This window comes from Lepisma saccharinum, chromosome 16 (assembly GCF_977018435.1).
Source record: "Lepisma saccharinum chromosome 16, izLepSacc3.1, whole genome shotgun sequence".
Taxonomy (NCBI): Eukaryota; Metazoa; Arthropoda; class Insecta; order Zygentoma; family Lepismatidae; genus Lepisma; species Lepisma saccharinum.
The window spans coordinates 3,490,148-3,511,100 of record NC_139244.1 but is presented as its reverse complement, the minus strand read 5'-3'; the positions used below and the strand labels follow the sequence as shown (position 1 = coordinate 3,511,100).

Genomic DNA, 20,953 nt, shown 5'->3' with positions numbered 1-20,953 from the left:
TGTGCTAATCATGAATCAAAACAAAAAGGACAACATCTACTTTGCATCAACAGATTTCAATTTCTTAAAGCACAGCATGCTAAACAGAATGAAAATGGCAATGGGCAATTTGCCTGCTATAATATTTGCTGTTCGCTGTACAATTTACATATTCTATACTAGGAATGGGACAGATTAATCAGTAGTATATCAGTATAGACCATTACAAGCATACTGGTGTATCAGTTTTCTGCAAATTTACCAATAATTTTATCTACCTTTAAATCTCTCTTAATTTAATGCAATGTTCTGCCATTTTGCTATAGTTCTTTTATGGATGTAAACATATAATGTTCATTTCCTACTTTTCTTGAAAGTAACTCTAGATATGCAGCTTTATTTCCATTTAATCTTGCAACATGCATTTTTTTACAGATGTCAATGAACCATTCACGTTCTTCAAAGACCATTTGGAATTTTATATCTACCTAACTCACTCACTCTCTAGCCTTCTTAAACCCGAAGGTTCATGGCTGCAGCAACACAGGCCTTCCATCTGTCCCTATCCTGAGCAAGATCTATATACTCTTTTCCATCCCTACCGATTTCCTTTAGGTCCTTCTCAACACTATCCCTCCATCTTCGTCTTGACCTTCCTACAGGGTCTCTTACCATCAGGTTTCCCAACAAGAATCCCGTAAACTCCTCTTTCCTCTCCCATTCGTGCCACATGGCCTGCCCACCTAAGTCTTCTTGATTTAATTATTCTAATAATATCTGGACATGAATACAAATTATGTAGTTCTAAATTATGTAACCTTCTCCACTCACCTGTCTCCTCATCCCTTTTAGGTCCAAATATTTTCCTAATGATCTTATTTTCAAATACTACAATCAAAATAACTTTTGTATATTATAACTTTTACTTTCTTAGATATTAAACAAGAAGACAATATGAGGCCATGGATATTCCCAAGGAATTTTATATCAGATCAGTAAATCTTATATCATTACTGCATTGGCCAAAATATCATTTCAGACCATCCCTATTGTATACAAACACAAAATCACAATATTCAGTACCATTGTACCTGATGCAGAACAAACATACAGTGAGTGATGACTCTGCCACTTTGTCTCATAACATTCATAATGATCACCAGTAATTTACAATAAATTGAAAACCCACCCATACAACATTTTACCAATGAAGACTACAAAACAGCAGATAACGATTAAAGAGTCTCCAATTCCTACCTTTGGCCAATCGGGCTTCAACTGCACAGTCTTCTCGGCATCCCTCAAGGCATCCGAGTACTTCCCCGCTTTGGCATATGCTGCGGAGCGGTTGCTGAACAGCACGTGGTTAGAGCTATCTACGGTGATGGCCTCCGTGTAGTATTTGATAGCATCGTCCAAGTTGCCTGCTTGCAGGGCAGCATTTCCCTTATCCTTCAGAGCAGACACCTGCGACACAAAGCACCAATCATCATTCAATGTCGTTCTGTACCGTAACAACATGTTCCGAATGTGAATTTACCAAAACTTCAAGGCAAAAATTTACTATTATAAAAATAAATTTTAACTATGCCTAACCTAACCTGACCGTGCATGGTTTGTGGGGCTACCTGTGCATCGTTAGAGGGGTTTAATGCTAATTGCAACCAGGCACCTTAAAAAAATGTCAGTTTCGTAGCACCTGAGCGACAAATTTCAACCACAGATTCGTGATCAAGTGTCCTAAATTAGTGAGTATGCGAAATATGAATGAATACCCCGGTATTATTAATATTTACCCAACCGAAACTAACAAAAATGGCTTTTTCCAAAGGAAAACTTATGGAAAAATGGACATTACTTCCTTCATTCAAAAGATGCCATCTTTCTCACATGAACAACTTAGGGTCTCATCACTTATCGCACAACACTTTAGCAACTTTGTGTACTGAACGCAACATAACGAATTGCGAACGTCACTTGTTCATGTGACAAAAATGACTCCCATCATTGTTTATGTATCGAGAATCAGCATAGTTATTCACAACTTTATTTTACAACTTCTACACGTGACCACCAAATCTTAACTACAGATACGTACGTCATCAGGACTCCATAATTAGTGAGTATTCGAATTATTAACGAAATTATGCCTTTTGTTGTATTGTAAAATCGCAACCTTCTACACATTTTCCAAGTTCCATACCTGAGCGCCAAATTTTCACTGCAGATTCGTGATTAAGAGGTCTAAAGTAGTGAGTATGTGAAATATGAAAGAAATCGAGGAATTGTCTGGTACTGTAAAATCATACCCATAATTTTGTCCAGTTCCTGTCTCTTTTGGGCATTTTGTTATTACACATTAGGCTAATGGTTTTACATGTATAATTCAAATTCTGATACTAGTAGTCTGTGACAATAAAAAGAGCAAATATGGGTCAGTCGGCCCAGATTCTGAACCATCTTTCACTTGCTATTAGAAGTATACATACGTCTCATGTGCCTTAGTGCTCCTTGGGGTGTGATTCATGCGAGGGACTCAAGTAGGGTGCAATACACCCTACGGCCCTTTCGTTTCTTCATGCAACTCGTTTTCGCCCTGACAGTTGTTGAGGATTTCTGTGCAGACAAATTTATTTGAATTCTTGTTGTCGGGGCTAGAACCCTCAATCCTTGTTGAGACCGTTGTCTCGAGGTGATATATTTGTGTATCTTTGTCAGTGGCATTGTATGTTCATTTTGACAGAGCAATTTGAATTGATTAATTCTTTTGTATAGTTTATCCTTGTACACTCATATACATTTTTTTTAACCGAGTATTCGAAATAAAGAAATAGATTCCTGATTCTATATTTCAAAAGTAAGTTCAGAGTTCGGTTTTGACTACAAATTTTAACATTTTCCCATGCTCTGAGAGGTGTCATTTGTATACCATTATAGAATCTCATGCTGTTCATTCACGATATGTATTGATATCATTATTATTGCTACTAATATCCTAGTGCAGAACCTTGCATGACCTGGTCACACTCCCGCAACTTTTGGTACTTCAGACACGAAAATGCACAATGCCAGTCAAAGAGAATTCAACTAATTGCTGATTTGTTGTTTCCCCAGTCGCAAGTTGGAAATGTGATCTGTATAGCACCAAGATTTCTGAAACCTTGCGAAAAAATGAAAATTACAGGCTTCCCCAACAAGCTGCAATGGTCTAGATGGTACGGCGTCTCACTGGCATGCAGGAGACCTGCGTTTGATTCCCAGGGTGGGTGATCTAGTCAGATTTGTTCCCGGCCTTCTCCACCCTTCTCGGGGCTCAAACAACCTCAAATCAATGGGTACCTGCGGGCAACACTGGGGGAGGGGGGTTAAAGGTGGCTGGAGCATGCTACTTACCACATCACCTCCAGAATGGTTGACATCAAGAATGAGTGGGGCCCTACCTGCCCCCCCCCCCCCATTCCCTAAATGTGCCTTCATTGCACGGTGATATACGCACTGAGAACTTTCCCTTACAGATTTTACAATGACAAACTAGAGACACTGGCACCAGTGTTGCCACAATTTCCTTTTCTCCACTCAAATTTTCCCTTCACCTAAAAAATCTTATGATAATAAGTAGTGCAATCTAATATAATGTGTACTAATATACAGTGGCGAAGCATCATAAGAGGCCCGGAGGCTGGGCCTACCCTAATATATTTGGTTATTACGGATTATTTTATTACTTACAATTTCATTAAACGACGCCTTAATACAAGAAAACTAAAATTCTAGTGGCAGGTTCGCTCAACGCGCGTTAAATTTTAAAGAAGCGTTAAATTAAGTTAACGCTACATTAGCACATTGAGGCATTTCTCCAACCTTCGTTAAGGCTAACAGACCTCCGTCGTTAAATCTAAAGGCACTCTTTTGCTTCATTAAAGTGCTTAACAGCGCGTTGTGTTGTGTCGCAAATAAGATGGTGATATTGCGTATGCCAGCTGTTGTGTTGAAAGGTTATCCCAAACCGATTTGAACACATTATTTGCATACCATCGCAAAACATACACTAGTTCGATTTCTTTCTACAGCAAAAATTATTTTCCCATTTCGTATTATAAATTCGTACTGCAAATCAGTACTTTTTAAAGTTTTGTCAATAATGGCATCATCATCATCACACATTATTCAAATTTTATTAATTTTGCCTGTCTAGCCATAAATATATGCTTATAGTTAACTTGATGTTTTTAAAATGCATATTGGGCTTCAACCTTCAATGCACTGTAACCATAAACACAAAATATCGCATGACTTTTAAAAATAATGTAACCTTTTACATATTTCAATTTGTATAAGGTGAAGTTATTCACCAAAATATTCGGTGTAGTGGTCCACGCCGTTTTCCAGTGGATCACATAGAAACTGAAGGAAATTGTGGTTTCTTGTGTTTATGCTTATGTCTGCTTATAACTACCATTCCAATTTTATGTTGTTTTTTAAACTGAAAAATGTCAGAAAACGTAAGAGATAAAATTAAAATGAAGCAACTGTCCTAGAAATAGGCAATACACGTCCTGTACTCTCATTTAATGTAAAATAAATTTGTGACATTACACAATGTAGCATGTAATCTTTCAAAGTAGTAGGGAATTGTTCCTTCGAACTTTTCAAATTATTATCCACCTACTCCAATTAACATAATGGGAAAAAATGATTTTGCAGTGACGAGAATGCTCGACACAAATGTTCATCATTCTATATTCTGAATCACAAGCGACTAGGGACAGCTGTAGCAAACTGGAGATGCTAAAAGCACCAAACCTGACCTGCCTAACCTAACCAAGTACAGAAATAAAGAAAACCTGCCTAACCTAACCAAGTACAGAAATAAAGAAAACCTGCCTAACCTAACCAAGTTCAGAAGGAAAACCTGCCTAACCTATTTACTTATTTAGCTCGTACCTGTATGTAAGTACTGTAGAATAAATCATGTTGTTTAATATAATGTGAGTCTTAATATAATCACAAAATCAAAACAATTATTATGCAGTGTATTGAAAATGGGCTGACATATAACGGTGCAAATGGAAATTATATCCTATTCATATCAAATTGAAAGAGCACTTAAAAATTGGGTACTACTTTACTATACCTGAGACACCTGGGAATCATTTCTTTCGCACCTTTTTACATTGCTAACGTACTATTCTGCATTCCGGAACACTTATTTACGTGAAATAATTTAATTTGTTAGGAAAGTAATGTATATTTCTTACATTTACGAGTACTTATTGTTCTTGTTTATTTCCATACACAACATGGCGATAGCTTACCGTTGATCGTTCCTTGAGCCAGAAAAACCATTGACGTTAGCCCAAAAATTCACGATAGCCCCACAAACCATCACGGGGACGAGGTATGCCTACTAGGTAAGGTTAGGCCTGTTAGGTTTGGTTCCATTAGCACTCATTTCGTTCAATTTTGCATATACGGACAATACGAGAGCGTATTGTGCTCTCATGCAGGAAGCAAATGGCGGCAGCAGCAATAGCACGTCGGAAATAGATTTTCATACAAAACCACATGCAATCGCATTAAAATGAATCAAAATTACATTCCCGAACATGAACAACGCTACAGAAAATGATTTGCGTAAATACTTTATCCTGTAAATTTGAAGAAATCTGTCTCAGGTATAGTAAAGTGTTACCTATAGCTTACATATGTTGTTTCATTAAGGAAAAAAGCTTGAGGTCCTAAGCAGTTTCAGGTATAAAGTTTCGTGCATGGACATTGTGCAGTGACATAAAACACACTACCATCCATTCGGAAATTATTCCTTGTACATACGTACAAGTGGTAACGATATTGTCTGAGTGAACTTTTTATATTTTTTACCAGTTATGATAAATTAAATGTAAAATATCATATTAATCAACCGTTCCATGTACAAGGTACATTTTCTGAATGACTACAATTTCATCACATAATGAATAACCAAACATATTGTAAAAAACCGTACTACACATGTATGTTTCATTAAGGAAAAAAGCTTCAGGTCCTAAGCAGTTTCGTGCATGGAAATTGTAAGAGTATACATATTTGTTTGAGTAACACACTACCATCCGTTCGGAAATTTTTCCTTGTACATACGTACAAATGATAATGGTACTGTCTAACAGTGCACTTGTTTTTTTTGTGCTTTTTTACCAGTTATGATAAATCAAATGTAAAATATCATATTAATCAACGATTCCATGTACAAGGTAGCCTACATTTTCTGAATGACTACAATTTCATCACATAATGAATAACCAAACATAATGTAAAGTATTACCGTACTACACATGTATGTTTCATTAAGAAAAAAGCTTAATCCTAAGCTGTTTCTGGTAATGTAGTTTCGTGCATGGACATTGTAAAAGTATGCATATTTGTTTGTAAAACACACTACCACGCATTCGGAAATTATTCTTTGCACGGTACGTTCGTACAAGTGGTGAGGATACTGACTAACGGTGTACTTGTCCTTTTTACCATTTATGATAAATCAAATATAAAATATCGTATTGTATTATATATTTTTTCTTTGAAAAATATTTGTATGAAACAAAAACACAACCATTCAGAAACGTCCCTTGTACATATGCATGAACGGTAATCATACTGGTAAACATTTTACGTGCCTTCTTTTTTTTGTCATTGATTTGGAAACAGTAGATTTCTTGTTTGCAATCGTGGATTGGGCGGGGCTTGTATTCGTGGCTGCAGAAAATGTGGCGTTCTTCACATATGTATAGAAGTGACTTGAAATATTTACATATTATTTAATTGCCATGGGACAGTAAGTTAAGTTATGCATGGTGTACATTTCGTGAAATGTTCTCTCTTGTTGAGGAAAATTATTATAGCAAACACACGTTTATTTCCACCTTTAGGCCTCTTTTGCAATGCCATTTTCATATAATTAAATTTATGAAACTTCAAACAGATTACCCTCACCTAGAACAGTAGTTTTTATTTATATATTTATGATCATGTATTGGCAGTCGGTAGGCACTCATTTAAATCTAACTTACGAAATTACAATGTAACTGTTAATCCTAATACATAACATTTTCGGTGTGCGGACGTAAATACCTAACTAACATTCATTTCTTAAACATATATTTATGTGTTACACATTACTTTATTTATTTTTGTTCCTGGGATTTCATACAAAAAAGCCCAAATCCGCTTATGCACAGTCTACTGTCCACGGTGCAACCAATGAAAACGTTGCATTTGTCGTATCAAAGTATGAGAATAGCAAGGCATCAAAGCAAAACGTCTCTAACATGTCGTTAGTTAACGGGCCTACAAAATCGCTTGAGCGAACATTAAAAGTTTAACAGGCTGCTAAGATTTTAGTGGTGCGTTAACTATCAACTCGTTAAGAACGTTTTAAAGATGGTTGAGCGAACCGGGCATAGGGCTTACTATAATTTCCACAATTTTTCATCCCTGCCAGGGGATCTACCGTCGCATGTCGAGCCACTTCTCCGAGGGCATCAGCTGATCCCATAACATTCTAGGTTATTCACGCGGGAAAGCATAACTTTTACTATGGGTAAAAGATGGAGCGAGCATGAAAAGGACATAAGGGAAAAAGTTCGCAAAACGGGTCTCTCAGAACACATTTTGGAAAGTGGGCATAGAATCGCAAAAAAAAGAGATAATCAGAAAAGAGGGGAGAAAATTAGGAAGAAACGTGTATGAAACAGCGAGTATTTGTAGGGGGGAAGAATAATCTTAATAGGGACTAAGGAAATTTGGAAGAAGGGTGGATCAATTTCCTCAAAAAATGGGATAAAGCCTGGAAGATTGAACCCAATATCGGTTTCCACGTCACTCCGGAAGTTATGCAAGCTGCAAGAGAGGAACGTGAATTCACGTTGGATTTGTGACGTAATAAGGGGAAACGAGAAAATTAAGGGGAGGGGGAAACATTCTTGGAGAACTGACCTTCACGTGGATAGATAAGCACAGTTGGGTAGGAAAGGCCAAACCTACAGGTTGCATTGTGATATATGCAGGTTTTTTAGATTTTTAACTTTTTTACCTGTGAATAGGTCTACTGTACAAGTTTTTTTAGGGAACGGCTTGGTTTTTACGTACTTCTAATAGTAAAAACTTAATATTTTAAATGTACCCTAACCAACCCTTAACCACAATCCTCATATTACATTTTTGACGCAGTACTATGCCAAGTACTTAGTTTTTATACGAACCTGAGGAAAGAGATAGTCAATCTCTGAAACGTCGTTCTACAATAAGAGCACTATACTCACATACGTAAGTACAATTTTTAACTTTCCTTTTTTTATATTTAACGGCACGTTCGCCCGAAATGGACACAGTGAGCCCAGACTCATGCAGTGATGCCAACCCAAGCATAATTGTGCTAACTTTAATTTGAACTTTGTTGGTACCTAGCAAGCACCCTGGGTTTGGCATAATGATAAAATATAGCATCATCTACAAACATGCGTTCCTGGGAGACATAAATTGAATTCAGAGGAATATATTTAGAAAAAGTGATTTTTTTTTTAACAAATAGCAGATATTTGTTTCAAACAAAATGTAGCATGCCGATCCAGCCACATCTGGTCCACCGCCTTCTTTTCATCTTTTCTTTATCTTTCCTTACTTAGTTTATGAGGATCATTTTATTGAAGGAAATTTGTAGAAAGTTGGGGTCACATAAAACAAGCTGTCGCCTTTCTTAGTCATCGAATTTTCTCAAATTTTTTCAAGCCTTATATCAAACTAATTATATTGGTTAAACAATTGTAACTAATTTAATGGGGGAAATTACCAATATTGTTTAACTAAACAACAATGCATGTTCACATCACAACTCCCCTAAAATAGGTTCATGAAAGGAACCTAAGACCTAAGTCATCGGAGCACAATTTAGTTACATTTAGCAAAATTTAAGTGTTTAATCAGCACACTTTTCCTGATTGGGAGGTTGGCAACACTGGACACACCGTACAAACTAGGCTTCACATCTGTTTCTTGTCCACCGCAGGGTGTCCAACAAGGGGAAAGGGAAGGTGAGGGTAAAAAGGCAAACACAACTTGTCCCGAGGGCGAAAAAATGTTGCTATCACAGTGTTTTGCGTTTTGGTTACTTTCTCAATTTACTCCTGTTGCGTTGTAGTTGTTTTATTGTTATATTTTATCTGTTTCTTTTCGTTCATTTTATTTTTTATTGTTGCTCGATTCATTTGGTTTATTTCACTTCGCTTTTGTGCCACTTTTGGTTAATTTGCGAAGATGAGGATGAGTGATGATATAATGAAATTGATGAACGGACACTCGGAAACATCCATGCCCAGGACCCCCGGCGTCATAGCACGATGTGCTAACCACTCCACCACGGGGCCCAGCTTTCATTGTTGCGAGCGTGAAGTGAGCAAGGGGAACAATGACTTGTATTACTCTGGAATGCTACAAAAACAAGCATAAAAGCCTATTACCGGGCATAGGAAGAAAGAAGGGGCATCGGAACATTAAGGACTGCCACTCGAATTACATCTAAAGCATCAACTTACAATAAACTCAAGAAATACGATTTAAGAGTTGGCACACATCAAGAGTTACTAGTCAAGTACGTTGATATATGCAAGGGTAAATTTCTCGTATCAGACAAACTGATTTCTTCAAAATTTACAGGAGAAATTACTTACCAAATGCAGTATCTTTATACTTGTGGAAGTTCGGGGAAGTGTTTTCTCGCATCGTTCATTGAATTTTGCCAGTAAATCATCTGGGTCATTCCATGTCAAGTGGTCTAGTTTCAGAAAAGTGCCACGCTCGACCATCTTGGAATTAGCTTAAATTTTGTATGTAGAGTACCACATGTCTAAAACGAACTTTGGTAAACTTTTAGATTCTACAGTAGAATACTTATTGAGATATAGCCATTTGTTTGACCCCATACCCTGACCACGTAACGTACGACACTGAGATTTCACCAACTTTGATACCTAATATCTCTCTTGATATTCTTTTAAAATGAGTGAAACTTAGCTAGCTTGTACAACTTTATGCGCTCTATTTTATGGTAATAATAACTAATATTTCTGTGCACGCTGTAGGTAGATAAATTATATCAAAGTCGGCCAAAAAAATGGACTTTTAAAAAAAATTGAAATTTTAAAGTTGCATAGTTCCTTCAATAATTATTTAATAGATGTCAAATTTGATGCATAGCATGTCTACAAGTTGTCCTTTAAAGGTTTATAATTTCATTGTGGTAGCTCTTTCTGTTACTTTACAAAGTTAGTGTAAAGTTGACAATTTGTGTAAAAAGTAAAAAACTGAGGTATTTTAAATTCTATTTTGCAGAAAAGTATCTTCTAGAAACGTTTGAAAACCACTTCCATTGGAAAGAGCATGTCTTAAAGCACCTAGAAAAGGAGATTTGATTGACTAACGCCAGCATCTAGTGCCAAAAAAAGAGGGCCAAAGTTGAAAGTCATTGCCACAGCGACAAATATAATTCAAAATGCAATCATGCTGTTATTTAGATTTCTTGATTTTCTCATATGTGTTGATATTATTAGACAAGTTTTCGTTCATAAACGAGCACATTTAACCTATTATACAGATTTTTAGATTCCCATTATAGCTCTTTTCAGTTGTTACGGCGTGCGCTCTAGAAGCTGGCAGGGGAAGTGGAGAGTGGGGAAACGACCTATCCAGCGCAACGAGACAGGCTGGTTAGAGAGACAGACTGCAGCGTTGCCAGAGTAGCGGGAAAGGAGAGTTGAAATCGAAAGAACCATGAAATACAGACGTCCCATTGTTCGTGTATGGCCTGAGAATGCGTATTATCCCCATCTTGTGGTCAGTAGAATACCGATAAGTGTATGATATCAAGGGTATACGTTGTAGGAATTCTTTCCAACTGTACCGAATGGTAGCTAGCATTGTCCATTACAATCACTGCATCTTTGATATTCCTTTCGTCAAGCGTATCTAAAAACTGCAAAAACCACTGAAAACTAATTTACATGCCTGTAGAAAACCAGTGTGACTGGAACCTACGTGACAAACAATAATGCGCCCACCTTTACCCACGGGCACTTTTAAACCCCCTGTACCCTCTTTATTTTGCCAGATTTTCGTTGGAGCGTAATTCTGATCTATGTACGTTTCATCTAAATGAAATACCTATATAGGGCAAAGGTTCCTTATTTTTTAGAAGATGCATTTTTCTCAAAAACGTTATTCTGGCTGTAACTCGTATATCGGCTCTCTCCATCAGAAATCGTCTACCGTCATTGCTCTTTTTGTACTTGAACCCCATATACTTCAGTATCCTTCACAACGACGAAACTCCCCACTGAAAGCTTATTAATGTATGCAAATCAACGAAAACTTGTTCAGTGTTGGATATTCACCCTTTACATAATACCCGAGGATAATTCTTCTTGTTATATCTTTATCGCAACCGTCGATTGCCTTTGTGATACTGTTCCTTTTGATTCGTTTGCGCGGTGATTCAAGACTGTCTTTGCCTTCCCTAACAATATGCTGCACAGTTCGCGTCACAATGGAACAGCGAGAGTACAAATAAACGTAACATCACATGCCACATACACGTTTATCGAAGAAACAATGCAGTTAGGCAATACACGACGCGACAACAATTACTCCCTCGTATGTTATTCCTACATTCCGCTCATAACAAAAGACCATCAGCAACGCGGTGAATTGGCAACACAGCAACGTGCAGAACGAAGTTAGCGCCTGCAGCTTCCTCCCGCAACTGCCTAACTCTCGGCTCCACCGCTAGGTGGTCTGTTCTCTGGTTGGTCAGCGGCATGTTCCCCGGTCCCCACTTCCCCTGCCAGCTTCTAGACCGCACGACGTAAGAACTGAAAAGAGCTATAGTATGATATAATTTGCTAATTGATCTAATTCGAAATGGACGTCAGCGAAGCAATTGATTATGATTCTCCTATAACCGAATGCACTGTTGGGCAAAAATTGTCATCAAAATGTCACCATGGTTCATTTTATTCCAACAAAATCGGGCTAATTTCTGTTAGCAGCTTGTCAGCAAATGAAAAATTACTTATTGCTCGACGATCAGAAGTTGAGCTTATGGACAATGAATTGGTCTGTTTGCATCACCAAGGAAAATACCTCCTCAAATACGAAATGAGCCAAAAATCGTGTTGCAATCCGTTTGGAAAGCAGAACCACATGATCAAAGGTGGCTTGTTAAAGGTCACTTTAGCCATGTCTGAGGAACTGAACAAAGTGACCAAAGTGAATGTAAAGCCAGGTCAGAAAATTTGCATCAAGTGCAAAGCTGAATACGTTTCTAAGACTGAAGTCACAGCAACTTCTTCTTCTGACGAATTTGATTCAAATGCATCCGATAGTCTTGATCAAAGCTTGACTGCTTTAGGCACTTCTCCATTGAAAATTCGTAGGATAAGCAGCCAAAACAAAGCTGGCTATTTGAAACACAAAATTGAACGTGCACAAAATGTGATAGCAGAAAAAATCATGTCCGTCTCCGGAATGACAGATGATATTGCACAATCTAGTCGCTCTGCTGAATGCAGTTTGTGTAATGATTACACTGACCTTATCAAAGAAATGAAAGCTAAAATCGAAATATCCAGTAGATCAAGAAAAGTTCAGCTGCTGACTATGGCCCCAAGAAGTTGGTCAATAAAGGAAACTGCAAGGAAGTTTGGCGTTTCCGAACGCATGGTCAAAACAGCCAGGAAAATTAGGGCAGAAAAAGGTATATGTACATTACCTGATGCAAAGGTTGGCAAACCATTGTCAAAGGAAGTTGCTGAAAGAGTCAGCAGTTTCTATGAAGATGACGAATTTAGCAGGATGTGTCCTGGCAAAAAAGATTATGTTTCAGTTCGGATTGGTGGTATTAAAGTTCAAAAGCAGAAGCAGTTGATATTGTGCAACCTTAAAGAGCTGTACGTGGCATACCGTAATAAATATGGAGCTGAAATCAGTTTCTCCAAATTTTGCGACCTCAGGCCAAAGTGGTGTGCGACTGTTGGTGCGTCAGGCATGCATTCCATCTGTGTGTGCACCATACATCAGAATGTTAAGCTCATGATGCAAAGTGCTAATATTAAAGATGACTACAAAATGCTAATAGAAAAGGCAGTATGTGATCTGAGTGCCAAGGACTGTATGCTGCACCGTTGGCAAAGCTGCCCAGGTGAAGATGCAGTTATGGTTTACTTAGAAGAAATATTCCATGACTGGGATGCAGAGGAATCGATTGAATTCAAACAGTGGGTTCATACTGACCGTGAAACACTAGAAACCAATGTATTAACAGTGGAAAACTTTATTGAAAAACTCTCAAGCAAGATTTGGAAGCTGACAGGCCATCATTTTGTTGCAAAGCACCAAAGTGATTACTTGAAGTCATTGAAGACTAACTTAAAAGCAACAGAATTGATAGTTCTGATGGACTTTGCCGAGAACTACTCATTTGTAGTGCAAGATGCTGCCCAGGGCTTTCACTGGGAAAATTCACAGGCCACCGTGCATCCATTCGTTGCATATTATGTCGACAATATGGGCAAATTGTTAATTGTTGCATGATTTCTGATAAATTGCATGATTTCTGATAAATTGCAACATGATACAGTGTCTGTACATGTGTTTATTCGAAAGTTAATCGAATTTTTGGTGACGCGGACAGAAGTTACCAAAATATACTACTTCAGTGATGGTTCTGCTGCCCAATATAAAAACTACAAGAACTTTGTGAGTTTATGCAACCATAAAAATGATTTCAATATCGAGGCTGAATGGAACTTCTTTGGTACAAGCCATGGAAAATCACCCTGTGATGGGGTTGGTGGCACAACTAAACGGCTGGCTGCTCGGGCAAGTCTCCAGAGACCTTCATCTGACCAAATATTGACGCCAAAAGATCTCTTTGACTTTTGTGATCAAAACATAAGTGGAATTAAATATATTTTTGTCACAAAAGATGAAATTGAAGAGAGCAGAAAGTTTCAAGAAGAACGGTGGCGAGAAAGCAGCACAATAGCTGGTACTAGAGAGCATCACCAATTCATACCAGTTGGCTTAAACTCGATTAGTGTCAGCAAAGTTTCCAATGACACGATAAATTTTGTTGCCAGAATTTCTGATACCACTATTTTGCACTTGAAATTGGCTGAGCTGTCCCCTGGTTGTTACGTTGCCTGTATTTATGACAACAAATGGTGGACTGGCAATGTTGTTGAGGTTTCAATTGAAGAAAATGATGCTTGGTAAATTTCATGCATCCGCCAGGTCCTGCTCATTCGTTTCATTGGCCAGAAAGGCAGGATATATGTTGGATTCCAGAGCAACATCTCATTTGCATGCTCCCTGCTCCTTCAGTCACATCGTCAGGCCGACAATATCAATTTCCAGAAAATGTGCTGAAGGAAGTGGCTTATAAATGTAACAGAATGTGAAGATTGCTATCAATTGAAATCAAGCTGTGGACATCGGCTTAGGAACCATATAAGATACCCACTTTAGGCTTGAGAACCTAGGATAAGCTGCTCAATCATTGGCTTGGGATCCAGGCAGACACCCACTTGAGGCTTTGGAACCTCGATTAAGAAACCAAATCAAAGGCTTGGGAACCTTGACTAAGAAACCCACCCGTGGCTGGTATTGCACCACTATCGGGCGTGGCCCCTACGGCGATGGGGCTGCCAGTTCATGTTCATGAACTGGTAGTGACAATGTCACCATGGACCAACGCAATATAATACTCATAATTTCTCTATAAAAAGCATTAAGTGAAGTCTTAACCTATAAAAGGGCAGAATTTGAATATTAAAATGAAAGCTGTAATAAGGAAATGCTTCTCACTTTGGCCCATTTTTTAGGGCATTGTATGCTGGCGTTAGTCAATTAAATCTACTTTTCTAGAAGGTTTAAGACATGCTCTTCCCGATGAAAGTGGTTTAAAAACGTTTCTAGAAGATACTTTTTTGGAATATGGGATTGAAAATACCCTATTTTTAGCCATTTTACAAAAATTGTCAACTTTACACTAACTTTGTAAAGTAACAGAAAGAGCTACTGTCATGAAATTACAAACTTTCAAATAACAACTTGTAGAGCCACTATGTATCAAATTGGGCATCTATTACATCAATATTTAAGGAGCTATGTAACTTTAAACTTTCAGTTTTTTTGAAAGGTCAATTTTTTTGACTAACTTTGACATAATTTATCTTGCTACAGCATGCACAGAAATAATAGTTATTTTTACCATGAAATAGAGCGCAAAAAGTTGTACAGGCTAGCTAAGTTTCATTTGTTATAAAAGAAAATTAATAGAGATATTAGGTCTCAAAGTTGGTGAAATCTCAGTACCGTACGTTATGTGGTCAGGGTATGGGGTCAAACAATTGGCTTTATCTCAATAAGTATGCCACTGGAAAATCTAAAACTTGGCCAAACTTCGTTTGAGACATTTGGTACTCAACATACAAAATTTCAGCCACATCCGAGATGGTCGAGCGTGGAGCCCTAGACCACTTGACATGGAATGACCCATCTACTTTTCGATATGTGTGACCGATGCACAAAAAGCTCTTGCATCCATTTACTTCCAGGTGGATGTAGCCTGTGTGTGTTGATGTAATCCCGGTCAGTGTTTCCAAACACGTGTTTTTGTAACTGAAGAAGGTACATTTCCGCAAATGGTTTGTGGAGCTATGTGTCAATGGTTCATGGGGCTATGCAAGAATGGTGTGTGGGGCTACGCATATTTTTTTTAATATTTAATTTGAATATTCGTACTTACGTATTCTGCATTGAGAAACATTGCTGAAGGTGGCATATCACTTATTTCATCTCTATTTGCGACATATCGAGTAACTTTTCTTAGTTTCTTTTTGCCTTCGGTAACATGCAAAATGGCGGTCACAGTTTCACTATCGTACTCGGCATGCAGTGTTTCCACCCCACTGCACCTAAAAATACCCACGTAGCCCAACAAACCATTGACACATAGCCCCACAAACCATTTGCAGAAACGTACCTTTTTCAGTTACAAAAACACGTGTTTGGAAACACTGACCGGGATTACGTCATCTCACAGGCTACATCCACCTGGAAGTAAATGGATGCAAGAACTTTCGTGCATTGGTCACACATTTATATCGAAAAGTAGACGATTTACAGGCAAAATTCAATGAACGATGCGAGAAAACACTTCCCCGAACTTCCACAAGTATAAAGAAACTGCATTCAGTAAGTAATTTCTCCTGTAAATTTGATGAAATCAGTCTGTCCCTTTCGAGAAATTTACCTAAACAGCTTATTCAAACTAACACACAACAGGGCAAAGTTGGGTTCAGAAGGAAATTCCTTCTTTTGTCCAAGCATCATAGTTCTGTATATCATAAAGTCATATATATATATATATATATATATATATATATATATATATATATATATATATATATATATATATATATCGTTCCTTACGTATTCGAAACTGAAAATCTTGCGATAAATAACGAGCAATTGTGCATTGTCGGTTGCAATGACTGACCCTCTTATTTTGCAAGTTTGACACGTGAGCGCCAAATTTTAACTTCAGATTCGTGATTAGGAGCCCTAATTTAGTGAGTATGCCGAATTTCAAACAAAATGGAGAAATTCCCGGTATTGTAAAATCGCTCCAAACTGAAATCGTTTAAAATACGGTTTCAACACCGACAAATGCCTTAACGTTGTCTCAAGCACCAGAAAATGTGTCATATTTCTACGATGCATACACAGAGGAAATGATAGCGTGATTATTTATGAGAAGAAAAGCTGGAAGAACCCGTAGCTTACAAATGTTCTGCGAATACAAAGCGAAGCACGTGCCAGGCAGAAGTTACCATGTGACGATTTTTTTCTTTTTTATCTGGCAACATTATTAACCAACTACTATACGATCTGTATTTCGTATACATAACAAAAAAACTCAAGATACAGTCTTGCAGTTATTACTATTATTTCAATTCGTTGTATATTTTTATTCCCTCTTCCTGCATGAATTCGCACAATAAATCACGCAAGGTCGTCTATATTAGTAATTAAATTATGTGATACTTTAATTACATTTAAAGACTCATTCTGCTTTAAGAAATCTGATTTATTCTGCTTTTAAAAAAAATCAAGTATTTTGATTTACCTCGTGGCTATATTTTCAAAATTTCTTACAACGTGACTAAAATATTCACACAATGACAACAAATTTATGAAATACAAGAAGATACACTTAGAAGTAATTATTTACTTTAAGAGTGGACTTTTTACGAACTAAATAAAAAGGTATATAAAATATACAACACTTATATGATCGGTCCGGCGTCACAAATGGTTACATATTACTACAAAATGAATCAATTTTCTAAAAAACTTTACCTGACTATGATTCCCGTCAGCCATGACGCCAGGCATACTGTAGTGAACAGAAAACTCTGGAAGGAACAAGAAAATATATGAAGATCGTTCTGCGTTTACTTCCAGCCGAATCCAATCCGACCATACTCTTGAAACTGAGTTAAGTACTAGTTAGCGCAATTTTTGACAAAAGTTTGTCCCACCTTGTGCCTCATTTTGACTGAACCTTCAGTTCAAAGAGGGATCCGGATCACGTACAATGTGTGTGAATAAACCAGGGACCTCATCAGAACGTATGGCAGAGAGTCAATATGGGCCGACCGGCCAAAAGTTACGCAACTGTTTGTCGATACTACCATTTTGGATGCATATGCTACCCAACATACTCAACTCATTTGCGCTACTTTCACACCGAAGAAGAAATTTATATAGCATTTTTGCAGAAGATACAATTTAATCTACAGGTGTATCAATATACACGTGAAAAACACACCTTATTACTAACTTCGTTGACTATGTACGTTTATTTCATTGTTTGATATTATCGTCAACCAGCAAACGCGACCCTCCATTTGTCTCACACACGCACTCTGCGCAATGCGATATTTACTTGTTTAAGCCTCTACAGCAGACGAATGTGCTACTTCTCAACACAAAGAGGTTTCACTACCTGCTATCCAGCTCAGTTGTGAGAGTTGAGTCGGATTAGATACGGCCAAGCAAAAACGTAAATCCCAAAATTAAAAGTAATCGTGGGTATTTCTGACAGTAGCGTACGCAGGATTTCATCAAGGGGGGTGTTATTTCGAAAACTTTCTACAAATTCACATTACCATTGTTTTATTATACTTTAATTAATTAATTAATAATAAATTAATAATTCTTATAATTAATTAATTAATTAGTTTAATTCCTACTAATAATTACTACTAATGCAGCTGCTATTTATGAAAGAAATAGAACAAAATTACATTTATTTTGCTTCTTTGTACAAAATACCTGAGAGCAACCCTGGGGGATGAAGGCTGCCGGATCATGGTACTGATCACATCACCTGCAAAATAGTTTGAGATCGAGAATCTTTGGGGCCCACCACACCACTACGTGTGCATTCATGGCACGGTGCTATATGCACGGGGGAATTTACATTACCTTTATCTATGGAACTCGCCCAGGATGATGATGAAGCGCGAGAATACATGTTGCTAAATTCCACTGAGTCTATGTTTTTGTTGAAAAGTAAGTTTATAGACATTCCAACACATTTATCACTTCTAGGTGATTCACAAAGCACTTCTTCAACATTATTTAATGATGTGAATGTAGACTCAGCATCACTTGAGAGTTCACAAGGGGATGTGAAATCAGAACCGGGAAGAACGTTTGCAATAAGGTCGGCACACTGCTACGAAGCAAGGAATTTTCAAAATTCTCGCGAGAATCACCGCGCGACTTTTTGCAAAAAAAATTGCTAAATTGAACTTTGCGGCTGCTTAGATTGTGTTTGGAATGTTGTGTTCTTCTTCATGCTGCATGGGAAAAATAATTCAAATTATTATTATTATTATTATTAATATTATTATTATTACTGTTGCAGATCTTTGACTGATAAATTAGCTATTTTTAATTTTTTCTACAGCATTTTCCATAATATTTGAAAAGCTCAATGGGGGGTTTAAACCCGGTAACTCCCCCTTGCGTACGCCACTGATTTCTGATGTTTAAGAAGAGTCGACTTCACAGCAGAAGAGTTGCTAATTTTTTGTCAAAGTTGAATAGCTGGACAAAATATGAACTACATATTGATTGTACAAAAATACAACAATACTTTATATGTATTTTTGTTTTGATTGAGAATTTGATTATCGCGTCTGTTTGTAAGGTGCGTTGCAAAATTATAAGAACGAATCAAAAAGTAAGTGTGACACGTTTACTAAGTTACAGGTACAGGCACACAGCACATTACAATGCTCACCTAATGTACAGAAAGAGGAAACGTGTTGACCAGAAGTCATGTGCAGGCAAGAAGAAGGCGCAAAGCAACGAACTTCAAAAGTGACCATGTTTACTGTTGCAAAATGATAAGAACGGCATCCCAGACCTGCTTTAATAGCCAATACACGAACCATGGCAGTACACCATTTTGAAGACCCGATCACACGTGCTGTCCACCAGCGTTTTCAATAGATTAGCATCAAGGGCATCCCATGCAGCAACGATAGCATTCCTCGGGTCATGAACGTTGTTGTACTGGGTTCCATTGGCGTACACTGAACGGCACAGAAGACCCTACAGGTTTTCCATGGGGTTAAAGTCAGGGGAAATCGCAGCCAAACAATGACATGCTCATTCCTGTCAAGAAACCAGGAGATAGTGGACTCAGCAGTGTGTATATAGTGGCGTTGTTTTGCTGAAAACGCCACTGATCGCCACCAATGCCATTGGGAAATGGTAACAGATTGTCCGTTAGGACGTTTTGGTATCCGAGCACATTCATACGGCCTGCGGGAAAGGCGAGATTCGTTTTCCCATGATTAACCAAACCCACCCCACACCATTAGAGACTGTCCTCCTTGTTGTCTCTTGGAGAAGATCTTTTCCTCTTTGCGGAGATCATGCCAATAGTCTCTCCAGCCATCGGGACCATCCAAATTGAATTTCTTTTCATCACTGAAAATTACCAGCCGCCATTCCTCCTTCCACGCCATGCATAGGCGCCGACTCCATGGGGCTTGGGGGGGCTCGAGCCCCCCAATGTTAACGATGTGGGGCAGAGCCCCCCAAATGATTTTGCTTAAGAGGATCTAATGTATTATTTTGCTTCTCTTGTAAAGTTTACTCTGAATTGTGCCACATGAACTTAACTTTAAATACATATTTGAAATGTTCTAGACCATCAATTTGGGGGGCTGAGACCGCTAAACCATCAACTTTGGGGGGGGGGGGCTATGACCAGAGACAGCAAAACACATGACATATTACTATATACCAAGTATGTAATTATGAGTATTGTTAAAATTTTTACTAAAAAAAGTTTCAAAATACGATATGCATGAACTTGGGTAGTGGATGGATGGGACGTTCGGGCTACAAATGGCTCTCACATGACATTCAGAACGAGATCATTGATATATTAGTGAGATCTGTTTTGCGCTCCGTGGTAGCAGATATTAAAAGTCGGGAATATTTTGCTATTATGGTTGACGAAACTTGTGACATATCCATCCATGGACAATTAATATTCTGCTTTCGAACTGTGAATAAAAATTTTGATATTTTGAGGAATTCATGGGCTTTTACGAGATTCCGAACACTGAGACCAAAACTTAAAAAAGGAAGAGAGTGAGTCATTCATTAATTTATTTCAGTGAACAGAGCCCCTCCAATAATTTTGACAAGTCGGCGCCCCTGACGCCATGTGCATCTTGGCCCAGAACACGCGACGCTCCATGTCTTGTGCTGTGAGTCGTGGCTGTCGTTTGGCCTTGCCATATCGGAGACGATTGCCGCGTTTCACAGTCCGTGATAG

The 20,953-nt window shown here is 37.9% G+C and overlaps 1 protein-coding gene across 1 annotated transcript in view; it reads right to left on the bottom strand.

Annotated features, from left to right (window-relative positions):
- Positions 1–17,583, bottom strand: part of Stip1 (Stress-induced phosphoprotein 1) — a 36,923-nt gene extending 19,340 nt beyond the window's left edge. The window contains exons 1-2 of the mRNA XM_083137593.1: positions 17,446–17,583; positions 1,237–1,446 (exon numbers count right to left, since the gene is read on the bottom strand). Of these exons, the coding sequence (XP_082993719.1) occupies positions 1,237–1,446; positions 17,446–17,481 (246 nt within the window). The 5' untranslated portion in view covers positions 17,482–17,583. The remainder of the gene's footprint in view (positions 1–1,236; positions 1,447–17,445) is intronic.
- Positions 17,584–20,953: the final 3,370 nt, after the last annotated feature.